This window comes from Cibotium barometz, chromosome 27 (assembly GCF_041138505.1).
Source record: "Cibotium barometz isolate CiBa-2024 chromosome 27, ASM4113850v1, whole genome shotgun sequence".
In the NCBI taxonomy this organism is placed as follows: domain Eukaryota; kingdom Viridiplantae; phylum Streptophyta; class Polypodiopsida; order Cyatheales; family Cibotiaceae; genus Cibotium; species Cibotium barometz.
In genome coordinates, this window is record NC_141072.1 from 38,989,120 (window position 1) to 39,012,534 (window position 23,415).

The 23,415-nt window shown below is 45.0% G+C and overlaps 1 protein-coding gene across 2 annotated transcripts in view; it reads left to right on the forward strand.

The window, feature by feature from the left end:
- The window catches only part of LOC147623372 (uncharacterized), a 37,639-nt gene extending 15,911 nt beyond the window's left edge, over window positions 1–21,728 (forward strand). For both annotated transcript variants that reach the window (XM_086821521.1, XM_086821522.1), the window contains 3 exons: window positions 20,527–20,829; window positions 20,947–21,053; window positions 21,171–21,728. In XM_086821521.1, coding sequence (XP_086677647.1) covers window positions 20,527–20,829; window positions 20,947–21,053; window positions 21,171–21,442 — 682 coding nt within the window. In that variant the 3' untranslated portion in view covers window positions 21,443–21,728. The remainder of the gene's footprint in view (window positions 1–20,526; window positions 20,830–20,946; window positions 21,054–21,170) is intronic.
- Window positions 21,729–23,415: the final 1,687 nt, after the last annotated feature.

Genomic DNA, 23,415 nt, shown 5'->3' on the forward strand with positions numbered 1-23,415 from the left:
TTGAGGGCAAACAGGTTGATGTAACTCCGGTCATTGGTAAGCTCCGTGTACATATACAGGACTACCTCGACCATGAGAGCTTTTTAGTGGCTCCTATTACAGATTGTGATGTTTTGTTGGGGATGCCTTGGCATCACCGTTTAGAGCCTGTTAAGGCTTACAAAGAGAAGAAAATCAGCTTTGTACATAGAGGCCGTGAGCACTCTATAGATGCTGGTACTACTGGAAGTACCATACCTCTTGTAAGCCATGTACAAATTAATAAGGCAATAAAGAAATCAGCTTGTTCTTACTTGGTTTTTGTACGTGATACCATTGAACATTCTAGTGTTGATGTTAGTACATTAGATCAAGACAAGCTTAACTTTTTGAATGAGTTCAAAGATTGTTTTGCAAATGCTTTGCCAGCAAGGTTGCCACCAGAGAGGCCGGAAGATCATTGCATAGATCTAATTCCCGGTAGCTCTCCACCTAATAGGCCACCATACAGGTTGAGTGCTAGTCAACAAGAAGAGATTATGGCACAGGTGAATGAACTTTTGGAAAAGGGTTTGATTCGGCCTAGTTTCTCGCCATATTGCTCGCCGGTACTTCTTGTTCAAAAGAAGGATGGTACTTACAGGATGTGTGTTGATTACCGTGCCCTCAATAAGATAACCATCAAGAATCGGTTTCCGATTCCGCGCATTGATGACATCCTGGACAAGCTTGAAGGTTCGGCCGAATAGACCTCAAGAGTGGGTATCATGAAGTCAGAGTGGCACCTCAAGATGTACACAAGACTGCATTCAGGACAGCCTTTGGTCTTTATGAGTTTTTGGTGGTGCCTTTTGGCCTTACAAATGCACCCGCTACCTTCAACAGGATGATGGACAGGGTGTTTAGAAAGCATAGAAAGTTCACGGGTATATTCTTTGATGACATTATTGTATCAAAGAATGAAGCCCAACATCGTGAGCACCTGGCTATTGTGTTAAAAGAGCTTAAGGAAAATCAGCTCTACATAAATGCAAAAAAGAGTGAATTCTTCCTCCCAGAGATTCACTATCTTGGTCACATTGTATCAAAGGATGGTGTGCGCATGGATCCCGCAAAGATACAAACCATGCAAGAATGGCCAGAGCTGAAATCAGTCCATGAAGTGAGGAGCTTCCTTGGTTTATGTGCTTACTACAGGAGGTTTGTCAAGCATTTTGCTTTCATTGCCGCTCCGTTACATGATTTAACGAAGAAGAAAGCAATCTTTAAATGGACACAAGAAGAGAGAGATGCCTTTCAAAAGTTGAAGAGTGCAATCATCTTGGGACCGGTACTCATTATTCCGGATTTGCATAAACCTTTTGTTGTGGAATGTGATGCAAGTGGGGACTGCATAGGGGCTGTTTTGAACCAAGAAGGACATGCCATTGCCTATGAGAGCAGACGCTTGCAACATGCAGAGCTTCACTTACAGGTTTATGAGGAGGAGTTGTTGGCTGTAATTCATGCCCTTACTATTTGGAAACACTATCTTTTAGGGGCTGATTTTATGGTCAAAACTGATCATCAAAGTTTGAGATACTTTTTGACTCAAAGTAAGCTCTCAGAGAAGCATATGAGATGGGCAAATTTCCTCTCAATGTTTCATTTTCAGATTTTACACACTCCAGGGAAAAAGAATGTGGTGGCAGATGCCTTATCTAGACGACCACAGGTTCATGCTATTACAGTTGCATACCATGAGGACTTATCGGATATGCGTAATACTTATCATATGGATGAGGATTTTGCACATGTATGGGCTGATTTGCAAGAGGGTATTGCTGTCCCATCTTATGTCATAAGAGATGGATATCTCATGATGCAAAATCGTATGTGTGTGGTAAAGAACCTTCGCCATAAGGTTATGGATGAGTGCCATGCTCCTCCATATGCAGGTCATAGAGGCATTTTGGCCACAGCACAAGCTTTGGAGAGGTATTTCTTTTGGCCACATATTCGCAAGGATATTGAAGCATATGTACGTGAATGTATGGTATGTCAAAAGGTCAAGTTTGACCGACATAAAGCACCTGGATTGCTTCAACCTTTGCCTATACCAAATGAACCATGGGAAAGCATTGCTATGGATTTCATTATGGATTTGCCAAGGACGCCACAGGGAAATGATGCTATTTGGACCATAATTGACAGGTTTAGCAAGCAGGCACATTTCATTCCCGTGCGCAAGACAATAAAGCCAGATCATATGGCTAGGATGTTTTTGGCACAGATATTCAAACACCATGGCATGCCTAAATCTATTGTGGGGGATAGAGATCCTAGAACCACAAGCTTATTGTGGCGCGCATTGTTTGACAATATGGGTACAAAGCTGAACTTCTCATCAGCTTACCATCCACAGACAGATGGCCAAAGTGAAATAGCAAATTCAGCCGTCCTCGACTTGCTGAAATCTTATGTATCCGACCGCAAATCGGATTGGGAGAAGTATTTACCACTTGTGGAGTTTGCCTACAACAACACGGTACATACTTCTACGGGCAAGGCGCCCTTTGAGATTATCTATGGCAAGGTGGTACTACCACCCATCCTTCGTACAAAGGATGAGATTTTTGCAGCAGATGAGTACGTCAGAGACTTGGATACTGCATTTGCACAGGTACGGACAGCCATAGAGAGGTCTCAAACCAAGAATAAAAAGGCAGCTGATAAGCATAGAAGGGATGTACAATTCAAACAAGGTGATTGGGTCTTGCTGAAATTTGAAAAGGCACGCCTTTGGAAGAGGCCAGGAAAAGAGGGAAAGTACCCTAAACTTTCCAACAGGTATTATGGACCTTTTCAGATCTTGGAGAAGATCAATGATGTTGCATTTCGGCTTGTACTCCCAGATCATTGGAATATGCATAATGCTTTTCATGTGAGCCTATTGAGGCCTTATGTGGGACCGACACCGTTTGAGCCGGTTTTGGAAGACCCACCCGAGGTGGATGAGCTGGAAGAGATTCTTCAACCTGAACAGATTGTTTTTCACAAGGAACGAAAGCTTGCGGGAGGCAAACTTGTTCGTAGGTACCTTGTGAAGTTCAAGAATTATTCAGCTTTGGATGCGAAATGGATGGATGGGGCCTACTTCGAGGATTACCCAGATCTTTTGAAGGCCTATCTGGAGGCTTTTCAGTTGCGGTCAACTGATTAGAAGCCGGGGGGATGTCACAAATCCCTATATTCTAGGGACATGTGGATGCGTGTCAGGCCTAGAAACATGCGGATGCATGTATGTATTATACTTGGACACCTACCTGGACACCTTATGGGGACACTTGTCAGCCTGTATGTGTACCCACCAAGCCCCTTAGGTGGCACTGGAGAAAGGCGCCTCCTTCAAGAGCCCTTTTGGGCTGTTTTATTCATAACTCAACACATTGGAGAGCTGGTTGAAGCTTTGGGAGTTGCTACAGGGCTGGTTGCTTGCTTCCCGGGCTCACACAAGCTTGGATATCGATCCCCACACTCTTCTAAAGGGCTGGTTGGTAAATTTCAGACCTGCAATTTCTGGTTATTGCAAGTATTGGGCTGGTTACAGGTGTCCAAAGTCAACTTGGACAGTACAGGACAGCTCTAGGGACCTCCACAGGGCTGTAGGACCCTTTACAGGTGGATTTCTCGCGATGGAAAGTTGCTGTTTTGGACCGGTTATTGCACAAAACAGGCCGGACAGCAATGGAATATGTGAGCATGGATGTGTCTCAAGGACTCCTGGTGTAACAGGTGCTTAGGGCAAGCATTGGGGACACTTGCTCGCGGAGAACACAAGTTTCTGGATCAGTTTCTCGCGTGGAAACAGGGCCTAAAGATCCATTTACATCTTGTGCAGGGCGGAGTACCTGTGAGGATTGTGATACTCTTGTGCAGGGCGGATGTACCTGTGAAGAGGCTTGTGCAGGGCGGATGTACCTGTGTGTAGGGCGGATGTACCTACAGATTCTCTTGTTTGAAATGTATTCATTCATGATGTATTTGGAAGAATCAGGTGCAGGCTGGTGGTGAATCCCCAGGCACCCGTAAACTTGTACTTGTAGACTCTTTTGGTAATATAACCTAAAGGGGGGGGGGGTCGGCCTATCATCGGCCCCTTTATGTGGTGTACTGTCATTTTCAGCTTTGTGGTTGTAATGCTCAAGTGTTAAGTGCTCAGAATCTTGTTCACATTTATACGATTCCAATACACGCTTCCGCCTCCCGTTACAGAATGCACTGGAAAAATTCAACTTAGTACCAAAATTATCAAACAATGCCCTCCAAAAATGACTGGTAAACTTGGTATCTCGGTTTGACACTATGGTCCTAGGAATCCCGCCAATCGGGTACCAATGCCGAATGAATAGCTGGGCAACATCCTCGGCGGTCACATTGGCCCTGCAAGGAATAAGCATAACAAATTTGCTGAACCTATCAACAATAGTTAAACACTGCGTATTACGCTAGGCAGATTTGTGACAAAGTCCATCGAAATGTCCTGGAAAGGACCCTCAGGAATTGGCAAAGGTTGTAACAACCCTATCTTCTTTCCACGAGGAGCTTTCACCTTTTGACAAATGTCACAGCGTTGTACATATGTAAACACATCACGCCTCATCTTTGGCCAATAGTATTGCCGTTCTAATTTCTCCAGAGTCGAATTCATGCCCATATGACCACCTGTAATGGCGTCATGGGCATCATGGAGAAGAGCTGCTCGGAATGACTTCATGACACATAGTCGGCCTTTGTAGAAAAGCCAACCATCGCGTATCAGAAAATGGCATGGTCCTGTGGCATCCAATGCCTGTTCCCACTGTGTACCGAATTCCTCGGAATCCGCGTACGTGTGCTTCATGTCTTCTAGTCCTGTACCAACAAGGTCAAGTCTAGTGGTCTGAATCGCAGATACTTGTCCCTTCCTGCTCAAAGCATCGGCCACTGGATTGGCCTTTCCTGGAAGGTACTCAATCATGCCACCGAACTGCTGGAATATCTGACTCCAGCGGTGTTGTCGATCACTCCACTGTGCACTTGGCATCGTCTGAATCCAGCGCAATGCCTGATGGTCAGTGCGAACCTCGAAGTCACGGCCATACAGGAAATGTTTCCAATGTTTCAAGGCCTGAATAACTGCTAGGAGTTCACGATCATAGACTGAGTAGTTCTTTTCGGCGGGCAGTAACTTACGAGACATGTAAGCTACTGGATGACCATTCTGTTGCAATACACCTCCAATTGCGATGTTACTCGCATCGGTGATCACTTGAAATGGTTCGTCCCACGAGGCAAGGGCTAAACAAGGCGCTTCTGACAAAGCCACCTTGAGGTTCTGGAATGCCTCCAACGCTCGTGGAGTCATTCGAATCTTTTGCCTTCTTGTTTTCACTCCCTTTAGCAGATCAGTGAGGTCTGCCGAGAGATCAGAAAACTTGTCAATGTGGGTGGAATATGCCTGGCATATACCCTCAGATGATCTAATGTCATAAGCGGTCTGAGGTACTTCCCAGTTAACAATCTCGGCCACTTTAGCCGGATCAAGTCGATTGCCTTCAGCACTAATTATATATCCCAAGTAATGTACCTGGAACAGATAAAATTCTGACTTCTTTTCATTGACATAGAGCTCGTTGCTTTCCAGCAACTTAAGGACTTTCTCCACATCAATGTCATGCTGCTCAACTGTAGCTGAAAATATGAGTATGTCGTCCAGAAATATGAACACACACTCTCCAATCAACTCCCGGAAAATACGCATCATCATGCGGTTAAATGTAGCTGGGGCGTTCGTCAATCCAAATGGCATAACCACAAATTCATAGTGGGCCCGTTCTGTACGGAAGGCTGTCTTGGGGATGCCCCCCTCTACAATCCGTACCTGGTGGTACCCACTCTTTAAATCCAGTTTGGAGAACACCTTAGCTCCATTCAGCCTCTCGAGAATATAGTCAATTCGAGGCATCGGGAATCTGCTCTTGATAGTCAGCTTGTTGAGTGCACGATAATCGACACACAACCGAGAAGACCCATCTTTCTTCTTGACAAACAAGATCGGTGCTGCAAATGGCGACACGCTGGGGCGGATGAAGCCAGCTTGCAACAATTCTTGGAGTTGGCGGTCCAACTCCGATTCCATTGCCTTAGAAAGGCGATACGGAAACTTGCTCGGGGGTTCCGAGCCTGGGAGGAGGTCAATCCTGTGATCCTCCGGTCTGGACAGGGGAAGCTGGGGAGGGAGACTGTCCCGAAGAAAAATCTTCTGGAACTTTTCATGAAGAACCGAGTACTTCTCGGAAGCACTGGCCACCGTCTGGGCTGTCTGGATGTAAATCATCGCACACTGTGCGCCTTTCCTGACTGCTCGCTTAGCCTGCAAGTGGCTTATGAGCGGAAAGTTTGGAATGCCTGGCTCACACTTAATGGTCACCGGGGTGTTTGACACATTCCGATCGATCTGGAACGTGTGCTTGTCCCACTTGACATCAAGAAGAAACTTGTGAAACCACTGGATACCCAAAATTATGTCTGCTCCTACAAGAGGGGCAACCATAAAGTCACGCACAAACTCTATGCCCTGAATCACTAACCTAGCACCTAGAGCTTCATACTTGACGCTCGTTGTCATACTTGTGCTAAAACCTCAACTTGTTTGTCCACCGGAGTCAGCTCGAAACGGGCACGCCTAGCGGCCTGTTCCGTGATCACATCCTCCGTGTTGCCGCTGTCAAACAAGACGACGACTCTCTGGCCACCTATGTAGCCAAAGGACTTGAGCAATTCGTTGCGCTCATACTCCTGGTCATGGGTGCCCTTCTGCTTATCTTCGAGCTCCCGGCTAATAATTGCTCCAACTGAAGCACCGGGGGTTGAAGAACTAGGGGTAGCCGCTGGGGTCTGTGTGGGAGCTGTGCTCACCCCACGGAAGCTGTGGAGGCGGCGGCGGCCTTTGGAGGCTTCTTCGGACAATCCCGAGAAGTATGTCCTTTTGTGTGACAAAAGAAACATCTACCCTCCTTCTTGTACTGAGAAAGCTCCTCAGCACTCAACTTGCCACCTGTCTTGCCTGCCTCCGCTTTTTGGTCTGGAGTAAGCTTAGACGCATTGTTCGAGTTCTTGGAGCCAGAGGCTCCCGGGCTCTGTGCTGGGGAAGACCCCGCCTGGTTTTGGCTTTTGCCCCCCGAGGCGTTAGCCTTGGGAGAAGCCGGCTGGGAAGTCTTGGGCTTGCCACCATTGTGTTTCATTTCTGCACTCTGCGCAAGCGAGAGTGTGTCCTCAAAGGTGGCTGGCCTAAACATACGTACCTCCCATTGGATTTGCGTGTGCAGGCCATACAAAAACTGCCCTTTCTTGTCCGTATCAGATAAGCCTAATTGCAGACACAAGGTCGAAATTTTATTGGCAAACTGAAGGACTGGTTGCGCGTTCTGACGCACTTCCCTGAACTCGTCTTCGAGTCGCTCAAGGTAGTGGGGCGGTAGAAACCGCTGCTTAAGGTCGCGGACGAACTCGTCCCACACATAAGCTGCTATACCTGCTCTGGTGTGGGCATGAGCCCACTGAGAGATCACTTTGTCAGTATCTTTTTTCCTAACTGCGGCAAAGTAAGCTTCAAATTGATGTAACCATGAATAAAGAGTAGTGGGATCGAGTTTACTATTATACTTACTGAAATTCATTTTCTCGGGAAAATGATTCGAGGGCGCCGCCGGTGTCAATCTGGCGTCCAAAGCTCTGAGGTAATGCTCGTGTTCCACTCGTCGCATGGCGTCGTCTTCTCGTTGTCGAATCTCCAATGCACGCATCTGCATCTCAAGCAAGGAGCTTGGCTGCGGCTGTGACCCCGCGAGAGGGTCCCTGTGACGAGGATCTGGTATCTGGGATACGCAAGGAGAGGGAGGAGGAGATGGAAAACGCGACGCTGGAGAGCGAGAACGCTCCTCCAGAGCCAAAATCCGCGCCTTCTGCTCATCCAACTTGGTTGTCTGGTCTGCGATTGCTCGCATCATCTGCTGGAACATGTCTGTGACACTCAAGCTGGGTGCCCTAGCTGGGCTGCCTGGTGCACTCTGGTCCCATGGTTCTGGTTCTCTCTCGTCGCCAAAACTCGCCATAGCGGGAAAATGCAATTCCTTTCCGGAACGCAATCTGACCATCCACTATCTGTGTGGGAGACTTCCGGAGGCTTCCGGAGGCTAAAAACCAACCGTCCTTCGAGGGACAGGAGTCACTCCGAAAGGGGTAATCCACCGGCGTCTAAAAACCAACCACACGAGCGAAATTTTTTTTTCTGGTTTTCTTTGCTGAATCTTTGTCCTTGAAGTAGGCTCTGATACCACTGCAATATGCGGAAGCTTCGGAGAAGGATCGGTACTTCAAAACTCAGAAATCAGCACTCTTTTCGCGATGGAATTAACGCACAAACTGAAAGGAGATGTGCAGAAAAATAGAGAGAGAAGGGGGAGATGGAGAGGACACAGTATTGGGTCCCAATTACCCTCTGTAGGGCCCCCACCACGGATGGTGTATTTGCTTTATTAGAATGATGTAAATCTGAAAACAAATACAGAAACTTGACCTTTTCTTGGCTGGAAAATCCTGCCCTTGACCTTCAGTCCTTCACCCCTTGCGTTAGCAACTTCTTGGCTGTCCTGGCCCTTGTTTGCTTAAGCACTTGGTGAATTATGAGATGCCTTCATTGTTTCTTGGCTGGAGTATTTATACTCCTCTTATCATCCAGTCGGCCAGCTTTATAAAAGCCTCACGAGTAGGTTTTTAGAAATAAAATGCTTTCACATTATGCAAGCTGCTGGCCACTCTGCGCATGCCTGCTGGGACAGTGCCAGGCTGCTGGGCACTCTGCGCATGGGTGTGGGACTGCCCCCTACACCTGGCCGACCTGCTGGGTAGGGGTTTTAGCCCTGTCGGCTGCCTGTCCAGAAGCACTAGGGCTGGCCGACAGCCCTTCCAGCCCATGCCATAGCTGGTGGGCCCTCTTGGCTCCTTGGGGGTGGTTCTACATCTCCCCATGCCCACACTAAGGGTGCAAATCTTCGCACTGGGGTAGCCTTATGGGCTGGCCCCATCTCTACATGCAAACCTACATGCCCACAGAGGTCTGGCATCTGGTTGCAAACTAGATACACAGAACATCTGACATCATTCCAGAGGGAGACTCACAGCGTGGACTGGCACTGTTTCATGTGCAGGACAGTGCACATCTGACCTTGGACTCATGTGCAGGACAATGCATACCTGACCTCGAACGACTGAGATGGATCCCTCGCTAACTCGTCCCGGACTGGGCTCATATGGGACCAGTTCACCATCCCAGGTCCTGCACCTTCTGTACAGAAATGTCTACGTGGCATCCAAGTGCGGGATGCACGTGACAGCTTGGGGAAAACAAGAAGAGGATGCTGTCGGCTACCTGGAAAGGGGGTACTATTGGCTGGACACAGGCTCTGTCGGTACGAGAGAGCATGGCGGCTGAAACGCATCAGGATATGGCAAAGGGACTACAAGCGCATCAAAACATGATTTATTTGTCCCATCAACTGGCCGACCAGTAGTCGGCCAGTTCTCCATAAAGTCAAAAGAACTATGAATAGCACAAGAGGCTCCTTGAAAGATTCATTCAATCCTCTAGGGATTGGGTCATTAGGAGTCCCATAGGGGGACATAATTTTGGGTGTTATCACCTTTTTATGAAGGCAGCCTAGGGTTGTAGCAAAGTACCCTTTTTGTACTATATGAAATATACTGAATTTTCCAGCACATCTCTCTCTCTCTACTCTTTCTTTATATCTGCGTTTTGCATCAGATGGTTTCCAAGAGTGTTTAGGGCTGAAAGAAGACTCCCAAAGCTTCCGCGTGTATTATCTTCTTGGAGCTACAGGATTCTAGGGATTTCCGTGGCACTGTGTTTACATTTGGGTTTGGCACCGATATTTGGAGCAGCATGACGTAGCCTACATGGTTGTTTTCTTCTAGAGGAGCAGTGTACCTGGCAGCTTGTTCTGTTGCTTTTGTAGCTAAGTTGCTGGGGAGATTGCTTGTGGAGCTCTCCTGGTACCTGTTGTTGCTGCATTCTTTTGTCTTTGACAGAGGACGACTTCATTGGCTTTTCGGAGTTTGTTCAGCATCTGGTGCTGAGAGGGGGTGTTAGCACATTCATCCCCAGTTTCTACTCATTTCTGGTGTCCTTTTGGTCCCTTTTGCATGGCCCTTGATTGTGGACTGGCCATCAAGTAGTGCTTCCAAATATTCAAGGTATGAATGATAGCCACCAATTTAGTTGCGGTCTTTTCGGCTCCTTGAAGTCTTCGACTCGGATAGACCACAACATGGCTCTCTTGGTTCAAGACTTCTCCAATGCAATCTCCTGAGGTATCACATTCTACCATAAAAGGCTTTAATAAGTCTGGAATAATCAACATTGGTCCTTTGCTAGCATAGAATTTTAATGCTTCAAAGGATTCTTTTTCAGGTTTGGCCCACTGAAATCCCACGGCTCTCTTTGTCAAATCATGCACTAGACTAGCTACCACGGCAAACCACTTGATAAACTTTTTGTAGTAAGAGCATAAGCCAAGAAAACTTCGAATTGCATGCACATTGGTCGACTCTGGCCATTCCTTAATAGCTTTGACCTAGTCTGGATCCATCCTGATCCCTTCCTTGGACACTGTGTGGCCCAAGTAGTGAATTTATGACAAAAAGAACTCACTCTTCTTGCCGTTCACATTAACTTGTGCTTACGTAGTTCTTAAAACACGATATCCAGGTGCTTTCGATGCTCTTTCTCATTCTTAGAATGCACAATAAGGCCATCAAAGAAAGTAGCTGCAAACTTTTTGTGTGGTCGAAATATTCTTTCCGTCGTTCGGTTAAAGGCAGGTGGGGCATTGGTAAGACCAAAAGACATCACCAAATACTCAGAGTCTGAATGTAGTCTTGAATGTGGGCTTGTGAATGTTCTCTGGAACGTCCTCTGGAACAATCCTGATTTGATGGTAACCACTCTTCAAATCAATCCTGCTAAAGATGGTGGCTCCATCCGATCTATCTAGGATGTCATTAATCCTAGGAATAGGAAACCTGTTGTTCATAGTGATCTTGTTAAGAGTCCCATAATCGATACACAGAACCATCTTTTTCCTAAACCAACAAAATTGGAGAGCAAAAGGGTGATGAACTCGGTCTAATCAAACCCTTCTCCAATAGCTCATTCACTTGCTTCATAATCTCCTCCTGTTGTGCTTGGCTCACACGATGTGGAGGTCGGTTAGGAGGTGAACTTCTTGGCATGATGTCAATCTGATGATCTTCCGGTCTCTCTCGAGGTAGCTCTCCTGGAAGAGTATCTGCAAAACAATCTTCATATTTCTTTAGGAAGTCTTTCCTTTCATGATCAAGGGTTGGGAGTGATTCATCACTCACGGATTCCTTTGGATCTAGATTGCTTTATTGCTTTAGGAACCTGTACATGATTGATGAGTGGAATAGAATTCCCATCAACTCCTACATTAAAAGTAACATTTTTACTTTTAAAAGGAAACCTAATCTTGTTTCCAGTCCAATCAGTGGCCGGATCTATCTTCTTATGCCAGGGCATACCCAAAATTACATCACAATGTCCAGTTTTCCAACAACAAAGTTTTCATGGTCCACATACCCAATCAGTTGATATTGTGCTAATTCTTTCTATCTTTAGTGGTGCATTTGTCCTATCAACTACTTATTTGCTGTACTAATTCTTTATATTTTGTGACATGTGAGAGCTTAAGACCGTAGTAATCACAACCTTAGTCTACACTTAACTGCACTTAATGATGTTTAAGAGACAAACAGATAGACAAGTATGTGTCAATGCAATGCAGCTATATTAAATGAATGAATGATGTTACAATGAAGATCCAAATGGATCTGTAAAGCTGAACATGCTGCCTATATGCTGAATATGCGGGCTGAACTGCTGATTATGATGCTGAATGCTGTCCTGAGGATGAAACGCAGATCTGATGGGCTGATGATGATGCGTTTGCTGAGCTGTTGCTGGGTGGATACCTGGCAACCTTCGACTCGTCTGCGATCCTTCTCCTCCGAACCACTGCCCCCTTCTGTCTTCTGCTGGGACTGAGGCCGTCTGCAGGAGTGAAATCCTTGAGCCAAGACTCTATGTACTGTGGGAACTGAATGGCAACTACCTGAGTCACCCCTGACCTGTTCCTGGAAACCTTTCACCTACCATCTCCGTCGTACCTGAAGCTCTGAACCTCCTGAGGCGAATGTTGGAGCAAACTTCCGTCTTCTGTGGAAGAGAAACCCCCTGCTGCCAGTTGAAGCCAAAACTTATGTGCTCCTTTGATGATGGATGTCCTTCTTCCCTGAGAGTTCATGGGTAACATGTATGCAGGACTGACTGCTAAGATGACTGCTAGGATGACTGCTATGCAAACCATGTGCAACCCTATATGCTGTGCAAGAATGCAGATGGATGGGTTACTAATGCAGACCTAAGGGAAAATCCCTAAGGGTGGCTTGCAAAATTTTCAGGACTGGGTTTAACTGTGCGGAAGCGATAAAAATGATGACTGACTGAATGACTGCTGGAATGAACATGCTCTAAGGCTGGTTACCCTGTAACGCTCTGATACCAATGTGATATGTGAGAGCTTAAGACCGTAGTAATCACAACCTTAGTCTACACTTAACTGCACTTAATGATGTTTAAGAGACAAACAGATAGACAAGTATGTGTCAATGCAATGCAGCTATATTAAATGAATGAATGATGTTACAATGAAGATCCAAATGGATCTGTAAAGCTGAACATGCTGCCTATATGCTGAATATGCGGGCTGAACTGCTGATTATGATGCTGAATGCTGTCCTGAGGATGAAACGCAGATCTGATGGGCTGATGATGATGCGTTTGCTGAGGACGAATGCTGATGTAGATGCGTTTACTGATGCTGCTGCTGAGATGATGCGTTAATTGAATGCTGATGGAGATATGCTGAAACGCTGCTGATCCAGATGAAGGATGCGCTTCACTCTGATGATCCCCTGATGACTGAATGGATGATCTACTGAATGGAGAGGCGCCTGTATTTATATGGGTGAGAGAGGGCTGGTCGGCCAGCACTGATGCAGTCGGCCAGTTCATATCTCCCATAACATGCTAATAAAATACCATAAATGGTAGTCGGCTGCCCCAAAAATGCATAAAAATGCCTGATAAATGCTGGTAAAAATACTTGATGAATCTGTGATGCTAATGATGCCATAATGATGCCATGTCACTGTACACCTGACTGGTGTGCACGTGACATATTTGCTACTTTCCTTAGTGCTAGGCTTCATTATGGCTGAGTCTGCCTTGCATCTCCGTCGTCCGAAGGTTTGACAGAAACTCAGTACGAAGACCTTTGTGTGAATATATGCTGTTATGTGTGTGTGTGTGTGTGTGTGTGTGTGTGTGTGTATGTGTGTGTGGAGTGTGTGTGTGAGAGCATATCTTGATATAGAGTTCTACACCCACTATTGGGCACTGATGATGTAGTATCTAGTCCATACTATGCATAATGGAGTTGATAGTTATATAGTCTTGTGGGTTGACTACCATGAGTATGTAACATGCATGTTCCTAAAAGGTGAATTTGGGCATGTTCCTGGATTCATCTAGGTATATAATTCAGCCGTATTAGCGGACATGCAGATCTCACATTGTGAAGTTTTCGTCGGAGTTGCGGCCAGTTGATATTGTGCTAATTCTTTCTATCTATAGCGGTGCATTTACCCTATCAACTACTTATTTGCTGTACTAATTCTTTCTATTTGCTACTTCCCTTAGTGCTAGGCTTCATTATGGCTGAGTCTGCCCTGCATCTCCGGAGGTTTGACATAAACTTAGTACGAAGGCCTTTGTGTGAATATATGCTCATATGTGGTGTGTGTGTTTGTGGAGTGCGTGTGTGAGAGCATATCTTGATACATAGTTCTACACCCACTATTGGATATTAATGACGTTAGTGGGGATGTCGTAGTATCTAGTCAATACTATGCATAATGGAGTTGATAGTTATATAGTCTTGTGGGTTGACTACCATGAGTATATAACATGCACGTTCCTAAAAGGTGAATTTGGGCATGTTCCTGGATTCATCTAGGTATATAAAGCTTCCTAAGATAGGGGTCACTTTTCCTCGAAGGCGGCACTTGCAGAAATAGGAGCTCCAAACCTATCTGGAGGGAGGTTCATAGCTTCAACCACTCAAGGATGGATATAGTGGTGGGTAGCACCGCTATCGAAATGGATACGCACGGGCTGGTTAGCCACTTTGTCCCAAGCCTTGAAAAGTTGCCTTCTCTCTGGTGGTGTATCATCCTAGTGTTGAAGCCTCGGCTTGTAGAGCTTTGTCTTGTGCTTCCTCCAACGTTTTTGGTCCTGCCATGTAAACTGCTTGCATAAGCTTAGGTTGCAATCCATTCACAAACTTATGCATTTCCATTAGTGATGGAATGGGAGTATAAGAAGTAAACTTTAATGAGACGGCTGAAATGTTATGAAGGTAAGTTGTGACATTCTCACCGACTTTTTGCTTTACCTCATTCCATTCTTTCTGCATATCTGCTTCAAAATTTGTGGGTAAGAACTTCTTGTTGAACATGGTCTTAAAATCGGTCCATGACTTTGGCTTGGTCCCATCTTTAACCACCTTTAGCCACCAATTCAAGGCGGCATCCTTCAAATGCATACGAACTATGCAGAGCTTGGACTTTTCGGAGAAGTCCTCGCCTCCAAAAGCGGCATCAAACTGCTTGATGAAGGATAGGGCTTTTTGGGTGTCTCGCTTTCCATAAAAGGCGTCGAACTTGACGCTTTTCTCTCCGAGCTTGAAGTCCACTTTGTCGGCTGTGGAGGGCTCCTTCACCTTCTTTTCCCTTACTTGGCCTGATGATGCTGCATCCGAGAGAGCGGGCCTAGGGATAGCCTCCCTATTTCCTCCACGAGAAACGGAACGGGTAGCTCTAGATCCTTCTGCAATGGTGACCCCTTTGGCCTGAAGATAAGCTTTGGCAGCTTCTACTTCTTCGGCGTTGGTGTCTTGGTCCTTGATGAAATCTTCAAACATCCGAGCCCTTCTATGGTCGTGTTCCTTCTTGGTTCTCCAAGCTAGGAATTCTTCATTTTGGAGAAACCGTCTAAACTGTTGAAAATCTTGGTACTCTGTCGATGTCATGGCCGTAGTTTCATGAGAAATAGATCGTCGGCCTTGGTTCCCATCTTGAAGTCTTGTATTGGCCTCATAATTGTTCCCTTCATTAGGCGTTTGGTCTCCCTCTGCTCTTGACATGGTTTTGCCACCCCAAGAAAGATTTCCTCAAAAGAAATCCTTGCTCTGATACCACTCTAAGCCCAGCGGGGCGTGTCGTGACAGATTCAACCAGGTATCCAAGAGATAAAGATAGAGAGAGAGAGAGAGAGAGAGAGAGAGAGAGAGGAGAGAGAGAAAGGTATAGGGAACTTGCATAGTATACCACACTGAGTGGGGAACAGGCCTCGCCTCCTTTCGGGAATTTATTCAGGAATAATACAGGGGCTTTTCCAAGCCAAGACCAATACAATCAATGAATACAATATTAAACAAATATGTCGATGTAGAAATCAAAGTCAAAGTCGATGTTGAGGCACAAGATCTCTGATGTAGAGCACACCACAAGAATGACCCTCAAGAATCTCTCACCGGTCTAGTACCAATGTCCAAAATCTGAATCAAATCCCAAATCTCAATGATGTCCAAGAAAACTCAATACCCAATTTGTAGAAAATCCTCAAGAAGCTCCTCAAGAAAGTAAACACCAAGATGGCAGTAAATCTCTTGCCGAAAAGCTAGAGAAAAAACGGGGCAGCACTGGCGGCTGAGGGTGGTGTTGGTGGCACAACAGGTAGAGCCTGGTTGGGCAGTGGCACAGGCGGCGACGGCGGCGCAGCTGGTGGTAGGGGCTGGCACAGGCCTGTCCAGTGGCGGTGATGGCGACAAGGAGATGATGAAGATGATGGTGATGATATCCTTGCTCTTTACAATCTTGATGCCAAAAGAGAGGCTCAAGGTTCTTTTTATACTCGTGTGAAGAGCCCGGCTTTTTGCTAGAAGAGATGTTGCTTTGCTTTTGTCTTTTTGCTTTTATATTTTAATAATAATTAAATATTACTCATCTTTTGTCAAAGTTCTTGAATTATTACTTATCTAGCTTCAAGGCCTTGCTTTTTGGCCCTGGAGCGCTGCTTTTTGGAAAAGTGGCTCTAAGCTTTTTGATCCGGCTCACCTCTTTCTAATGGTGTCCTTAGCTCGCGGTCAACTTAGTTTGACTTTTTGCTATTTCTTGCCATAATTGGTGCTTTTTCCTGAGCTAACTTCATGATCCTTGTTCCCATGCTTTCATCAACCCGTCCATGTGTCTGGCCATGTGTTCCATCATGTGAAAAGAGCTAGGAGGGCCAAGTAGTTACATTCTCTCTCTTTATCCTTTTGCACACTCACTCCTATGACATGAAGATCTTCCAGCCACCATAGCTGCCTCTATCATTAACTTCAACATGGTATCAGAGCCATGTACCTTATCGACCTGTAGCTGCCCAACCAAACACCATGTTGCTGCTTTATTGCTATAGCCCGCATGGTGTCTTGTTGCTTCGCTCTAGTCGTGCGCTGTTGATTGCCAATAGGGCTGCCAACTGTCAGTAGTGTAGTTACTTGTGGCCCTGCTCACTCCAATCAGCGTGCCGCACACCGCTCCGTCTAGCTCCAGCTTGTCTGGTCATAGCTGTTCGCACTACCACCTGGCTTGACTTCAACAACTACTGTTCGCTTGTCCTTGCCACCCATAAGCTAAGCTTAGCCAAGCTAAGCCAAGTACGTAGCTTAGCAACCTGCATTGCCTACATCGACTAGCCGGCACGTGAATTAACAAAAAAAGAAAAACTATCTGCAACAAAATCAACAACACCAACTCAGAAAGATGCAAACATCATAAATCAAATTGGAGCTTTTTGAAATGAAGAGTAAATTCATGTTGCTACAATCATAATTTTTGAGGATTTCCTTCGTTTCAACGAATCCTGCTTAATTAGATCTTCCTTCATTTCAACAAATCCTGCTTAATTAGATCATTAATTTGAAATCTCCCATCATTTTTCAAAATTGAGGGGACACATTAAGCATTCAAGTGTTGCTATGCTCCCCTATAGCATCATTTTCAAAAAGCCCTAATTTCAAAAAACCCTAATTTTTTGGGGCATTATTTGTACAGGATTATTTATTAACATTGGATACTTTTCTTTGCTTAAACCTTCCCAATTTCAAAGCAAAAAATGGCTTCCCACATGTTCATTGAAAAATTCTATGGGGAGGATTTCCACACTTGGTAGACTAAGCTGAAGTTTAGTTTGATGAGAGGCGGCCACTACCTTTCATTGAAGGGGATGAGAAGATGTCAGAGATTGAAGATGTAGCACAGAAGGCTTGGAAGCTCAGAGATCAAAAAGCCTTTGGCCTCATAGCCCTTGGCCTTTCTGATAACTTTATACATCATGTTGCAGATCTCCCTACCTCCAAAGAGGCTTATGAAAAGCTAGACAAGCTCTTTTGAGCTTAGGCAAGAAACTCAAAGGTTTCTCTTCCGATAGAGTTCTAAATAAAATGAAGTCTTTAATGAACCAACTTGCAGGACTTAGAGCAAATGTAGAAGATGTGGCCCTAGCAATATTGATAAAATCAATGCTTGAAGAGCAATTCGGAAACCTCATCACACTGCACTAAAGAACATGCCCAATCTCACCTTAGAAGGGGTCATAGCCTCCTTGAAAGGAAGAAGAAAAAAAGCTCAAAAATAGGAGGGTTGTGTTTGGGGGCAGCTCTTCCTTCATAAAAAAGAGCTTCAAAGGTAAAAAATGTTCTCGTTGTGGTAGGAACAATCATGTTGAGAAGGACTATTATTCAAAGAACCCATGTAGACATTGTGGGAAAAACAACCACAATGAAAAGAACTAAAAAAAAGCAAATGCAAATATCAAAAAGAGCTTCCCATAGAGGAAGCAAACTATTGTTATGATGATTGGGCCTTTTAAAGTCCAAGATATAGGATAGATCATATTGTTGGGATAGCAGCCCTCCACTCCTACTACACCGACTCTCAGAGTGCACTGGTAGTAGTTGTGTGAGGAACCCAATGTTTCATGCTTACATGAAGCACATTGAGTTGCATTACCATTATGTGAGGGAGAGGCTCCATGCAAGAGAGATCAGCTTGGTGTATGTCTCTATACATGACAATGTGGCAAGTTTGTTCATGAAGGCTTTTCCTTGTGAAAAGTACGAAGCCTTTGGCAAAGCTTTGGGCATATTGCCTTTCGGGGATTGATCCGTCATATCCACCATATCCCTGTACTTGTTCACATCATCACTCTTGGGGATGTCATGGGCAATGGTGTATGAACACTTTGGGATCAGCCAGGGCACTTATTCTCTCACTAGGAGTTTTTTTTCCCCATGCAGAGGATATCCAACTTTTGGGAGTGTGTGTATGAAGTGACTTTTGTACATTAGGTCACTCACTTATCATTTTGTACTAGCATTGTGGTACACTCAATCAGCATAGATTATTGTGCCTCCTTGCTCACGACTTTTTGCATTGCTGCAAACCCTAACTCTAATCCCAACACCTTGTGTAGCACCTGCTGGACAGAACGTGTGAAGTGCGTTTTCCTTCACACAGGTAGAATACCTGCGTTCTGCTTCTAATGCTGATTTGGGACTGTAATCGACCTCTGGCTGCTTGCGTTTATGCTTGAGATCTGCATCCAACAGTGGTATTCAGCTTATGTGTGCAAGCGATGATGAGAGATGGGCTTCTAGCTGGATGCACATGCATATATAGGAGTCTTGCTGCTGGCTGACTAGGCCAAGGGCTGGCTGACTTGGCTTGGCATTTGAAGTCACTACAGATGCCAGTAACCATGCTATTGGTGCTGTTTTGCAGCAGGATGGTTATCCTGTACTACTTATAAACGGCATTTGGGGTCACTGCTTCGCATCTCATCAATATCATGGAGTTCTTCTGCAGCCAGAGCGATTCTCAGTAGCACAAAGAGCTGGGGCCTAATCTGCAGCAGTCAACTTTGGGTGGGCTGAGCTGTTGTCAACAGCAGTGTTTAGCTAAGATCTGGGGAGATCTACTGGCGTTTCCATTTTGTACTTGAGTACATTCAGTTGTAACCTTTTCTTGTACATGAAATATAGAGGAGGTTTGACAGAAACTCAGTACGAAGGGCTTTGTGTGAATATATGCTCTTATGTGTGTGTGTGTGTGGAGTGCGTGTTGATACAGAGTTCTACACCCACTATTGGGCACTGATGACGTTAGTGGGGATGTCGTTGTATCTAGTCCATACTATGCATAATGGAGTTGATAGTTATATAGTCTTGTGGGTTGAGTATCATGAGTATATAACATGCACGTTCCTAAAAGGTGAATTTGGGCATGTTCTTGGATTCATCTAGGTATATATATATATATACAGTAGGTTTAGGTTTACTTGTGACGTGCTTGTGTTTTCTGTTCCACTGCTCACCTCTCAGTCAAACTCTTGCACACTAAGCACAAGTATTTCATATCTCCTGTATCTTCTGACTGAAATACCACTTTGGAAGTATCAGTGCTTTCTCATGGATCTAGCATCTGTGCCTGGATCTCTGCTGTGCTTTCAGTCTCCTAATAGCAGTACCTCTTCTTGGTGACAAAACTTCACATTTTTGTAATGAGCATGACATGGATACCTGGGCTTTCATCTGGCCTCATATTGAGATAGATAAAGCGCTCACACCAAAATTCATGTCCACCACCATGTCTCCCTGTATATGCAAATCCACATAAAATCATGCTTGTTCATGCTGAGATCATTTTTGCCAATTGGGAATTGGGTTGGTGGGTTGCTCTATCACAAGTCCTAGTTGTCATATGATTGAGTCTGAGCATGTTGTAAGTCAATAACCTCACTTCTTGCACCTTCAAATCATGAAATGCACCTCTTTTAGTGATTTACTGGTTTATGTTCATTGCAATCATTTTCTTTCTGTACACTTTCTTGCCCTGTTGTGAGTTCGTTGTGCACTTTGACTAGCAATCTGGAAGCACTATTTCCTTGACTTGCTTTCATGAGTGCAAGCAACATTGTCATGGATGTCATTGGGGGGACCTGTATTGAGGACCCACCAGCAACATTGTGAATGTGGTGCGATTTGGGTAATTTGTCACAACATTGAAAGTTTAGGAAGCTGTCAGCTTTGGATGGAGTAGCTGGCTATTGTTTTAACTAATTACCAGAGTTGCTGAAGTGGGGTTGTGCATGTTTTGCGGGGGTGGCGTTGGCAACAAGTGATTGTTTAAGTGGTTGCTATCTGATCTTTGCTAAATAATACTTAGTCTTGTTATTGTGGAAACTTATATTTGGGTGGACAGGAGCATGCCCGTACCTGGAAGTGCGACATCATTTGCAGCCTCGCAACCTTCTGAAAGAGCCATGCCAGCTCCAGCACAGGAGGGTCCAGGTGCTGGACCACACCTCCCAGTGCCCGCTGCTGTTCAGGCTGGCCAAGCACAGAGGCCAGAAGGGCAAAGGCAGATTGTTCGAAGATTTCATGTGGCCTTTCAGATCGATTTGCTTCTTATCCTCAAGCTGGCAGTAGTGGTCTTTATTTTCAACCAAGATGGTTCCAGAGACAGACTCTTCCTACTGCTGTTTCTTGCTGGTCTTGTTTACCTGTAAGTTTCTGAGTGGAAGCTCTCTTATGAAATTTAATCTCAATAGGTGCTTTTCTGAATAGAAGTGGGTTATTTTTATGGAGTGGCTAACCAGGATGTAGTAATGGGCAATGCTAGGTACCAAACTGGAGCACTCGCTCCCCTTCTACGCTGGATTTCACAAAGCGCCCAGCGGGCAATGATGCCACCTCAGCAACTGCAGCCTGTGCATGCAGTGCCAGCAGGTATGAGTTGACATGCTGCTGTACCAGATGTAATTCCAGCTGCTGTCTTCTTGTGTAAGAAATGACATTATCATATACCGGAAAGAAAAGTGGCCTCACGAAGTTTGTGTTGTACAGATGTTCAATTGGGGGGTCATGTGCAAGGTGAGAATGCAGCAGCAAATGCTCCCGCTCCAGGTGCACCAGCTGGTGCTGCACCAGCAGCAGATGACCATGCGGTTGCACCAGCTGTTGGAGGTGGTGTTGCTGGTGACACTGGGGAAGATCAAGTGCGTCAGCAGGCTCCTCCTCAGGGACCCACATGGTGGGGTTTTCTAAAGGAAGTGCAAATGCTTGTGGTGGGTTTTGTGACATCCCTTCTTCCAGGATTCCATCAGCACATAGATTGATAGTTGTAGTGTCAAACACGGCATCTATGCCACATCTCTTTCTATGAAGCTATCTGGAGAGCCACATCTTAGGTTTTAATCAAACATCGATGGTGCTTTTGATCTCAAGCACTAGTTTTGACTCTGCAGCACATGGTTAAGAGCCTTATTGTGTTTATCAAGATAGGGGAACCATCTGAGGGCCAGGTTAATAGTGACATTATGGCGTTATCATTTGTTTGTGCTACCTTTGTGTAAGACCTTACACAAGAAGGGAAATGATTTACAGTTAAAGTTTTCAGTCAAACATCTGTGAATGGTTGTTTTTATTGATATGACCTCGTGTTGTGAACTTGTTGGGAGGCACCAGTGTTATACAATTCCACCATTATCGATCCGTGTCCTGGTTTTTTCTGTTGTTCAAATGAGCTACAAGCAGATTATGATTCTATAAAGTAAGGTAAAGAAGCCTACTCGAGAGCAACAATTTTAAATTCTCATAAATTACCACCATGAAGTGGCAAGCCACTCAAAATTTAGATGCCATGTGATGGTACTACAAAAGATCCTGAGATCATCATGAGTGGAACGGAATACGTGAGGTGGCACGCCAGGCGAAATCATATGGATGCTCCTACAAAAGATAATTGAGCCAAATGGAGCTTGGGCATAGGTAGGAGGGACTGAGGTTATACTTGGGCCTAGGATGGATCGAAGTAGGACATGGACCCATTTTTTTGCATGAAGAAAAATGCCTATACGTCGCTTATTATTTTTGATGGATGCTAAACCGTAGAACCTGCTTTATGGGGAGAATTCTGACATTTTGCCCGTGAGGATAGTTTTATTGTGTTGAGTAGTGTTAGAAGTAAGATGTTGTATGTGTCTTCGGACGGCTCATATAGTTTAGTGAAGGTAGTGTCATGCGGTTATGGGAGGAGGATGAGAGCGGTGCAAAGTTGAGGTGGGGTTTTGGTAAGATGCAATAATATTTAGGTGGTTTACAAGACGGTGTTAGATGACTTATCTATAGTGTCTGTAAATGCTACCATGATCAATACAAAAGCTTATGTTGCTGCTTATTCTGGTGCTCTTGGGAGTGCTGAGTTTGTCGGCATGACTACAGGGAATTACTCTATAGTAAAACTGAGTTCATTGGGTCAATGACATGCCATAAACCAGTGTGACAAAAACCTTGCAGAAGATTGTACTTGCAACAGATTGGGTGCTGTTGGATGTTCAAGGATGGTAGAAACTCGAGAGGTTTATTTACTTGAAGGGTATGCTATCCGAAGCTGTTCTTAGGTGCCTGAGTTCAATCCGCTCCCTCGCTAAAAGAGATGTGAGGTGTAGCCAATCACCCGATTACTTGTAGCCATTGGTAGCAAGTGCTATCTCGGCCACAACTTATCGCTCTTGTTAAAGCCCACACAAAGTTCTTCTTATAGGTAGATAGAATTGTTTAATTTAATTTCTTGTGGGTAAAGGTTAGCTGGAGGTTCTGATGCACGAGTTGTGAAAGTAAGTGGGTGAAGATGGCAAGTAGCCACACGTGATACTTTTGCACCATGTAGCATATGGCACAAAGCATTGGATTGTCTTTAGAAATTTTAGCAGCAGTACAACGCTTCAAAAATTACATGACTTGGAGCCTCAATGTGCCTGAAAAGTACAAATGGTGCAAGCACAACAGAGTACCAATATATATTTAGAAAGGTCTTGAACACATTATTTTGTAGGCGGTCAACTTGCTACTCACCTTTGCATCTTATATATTGGATTGCAACAATATATACTAGTATTGGACCCGTGCGTTGCTGCGGCGACCAAGGTTGCAAAAAAAAAAAACCGGTTCCCTCTCTATAGCCCTCTCTCTCTCTCTCACACACACACACACACACACACACACATGTTCACACCTGCACATGCACTAATGCACACACACACTCTCCTCCCACCCAAACTATCTCACACAGAAATTCTCTGTCTCTCTC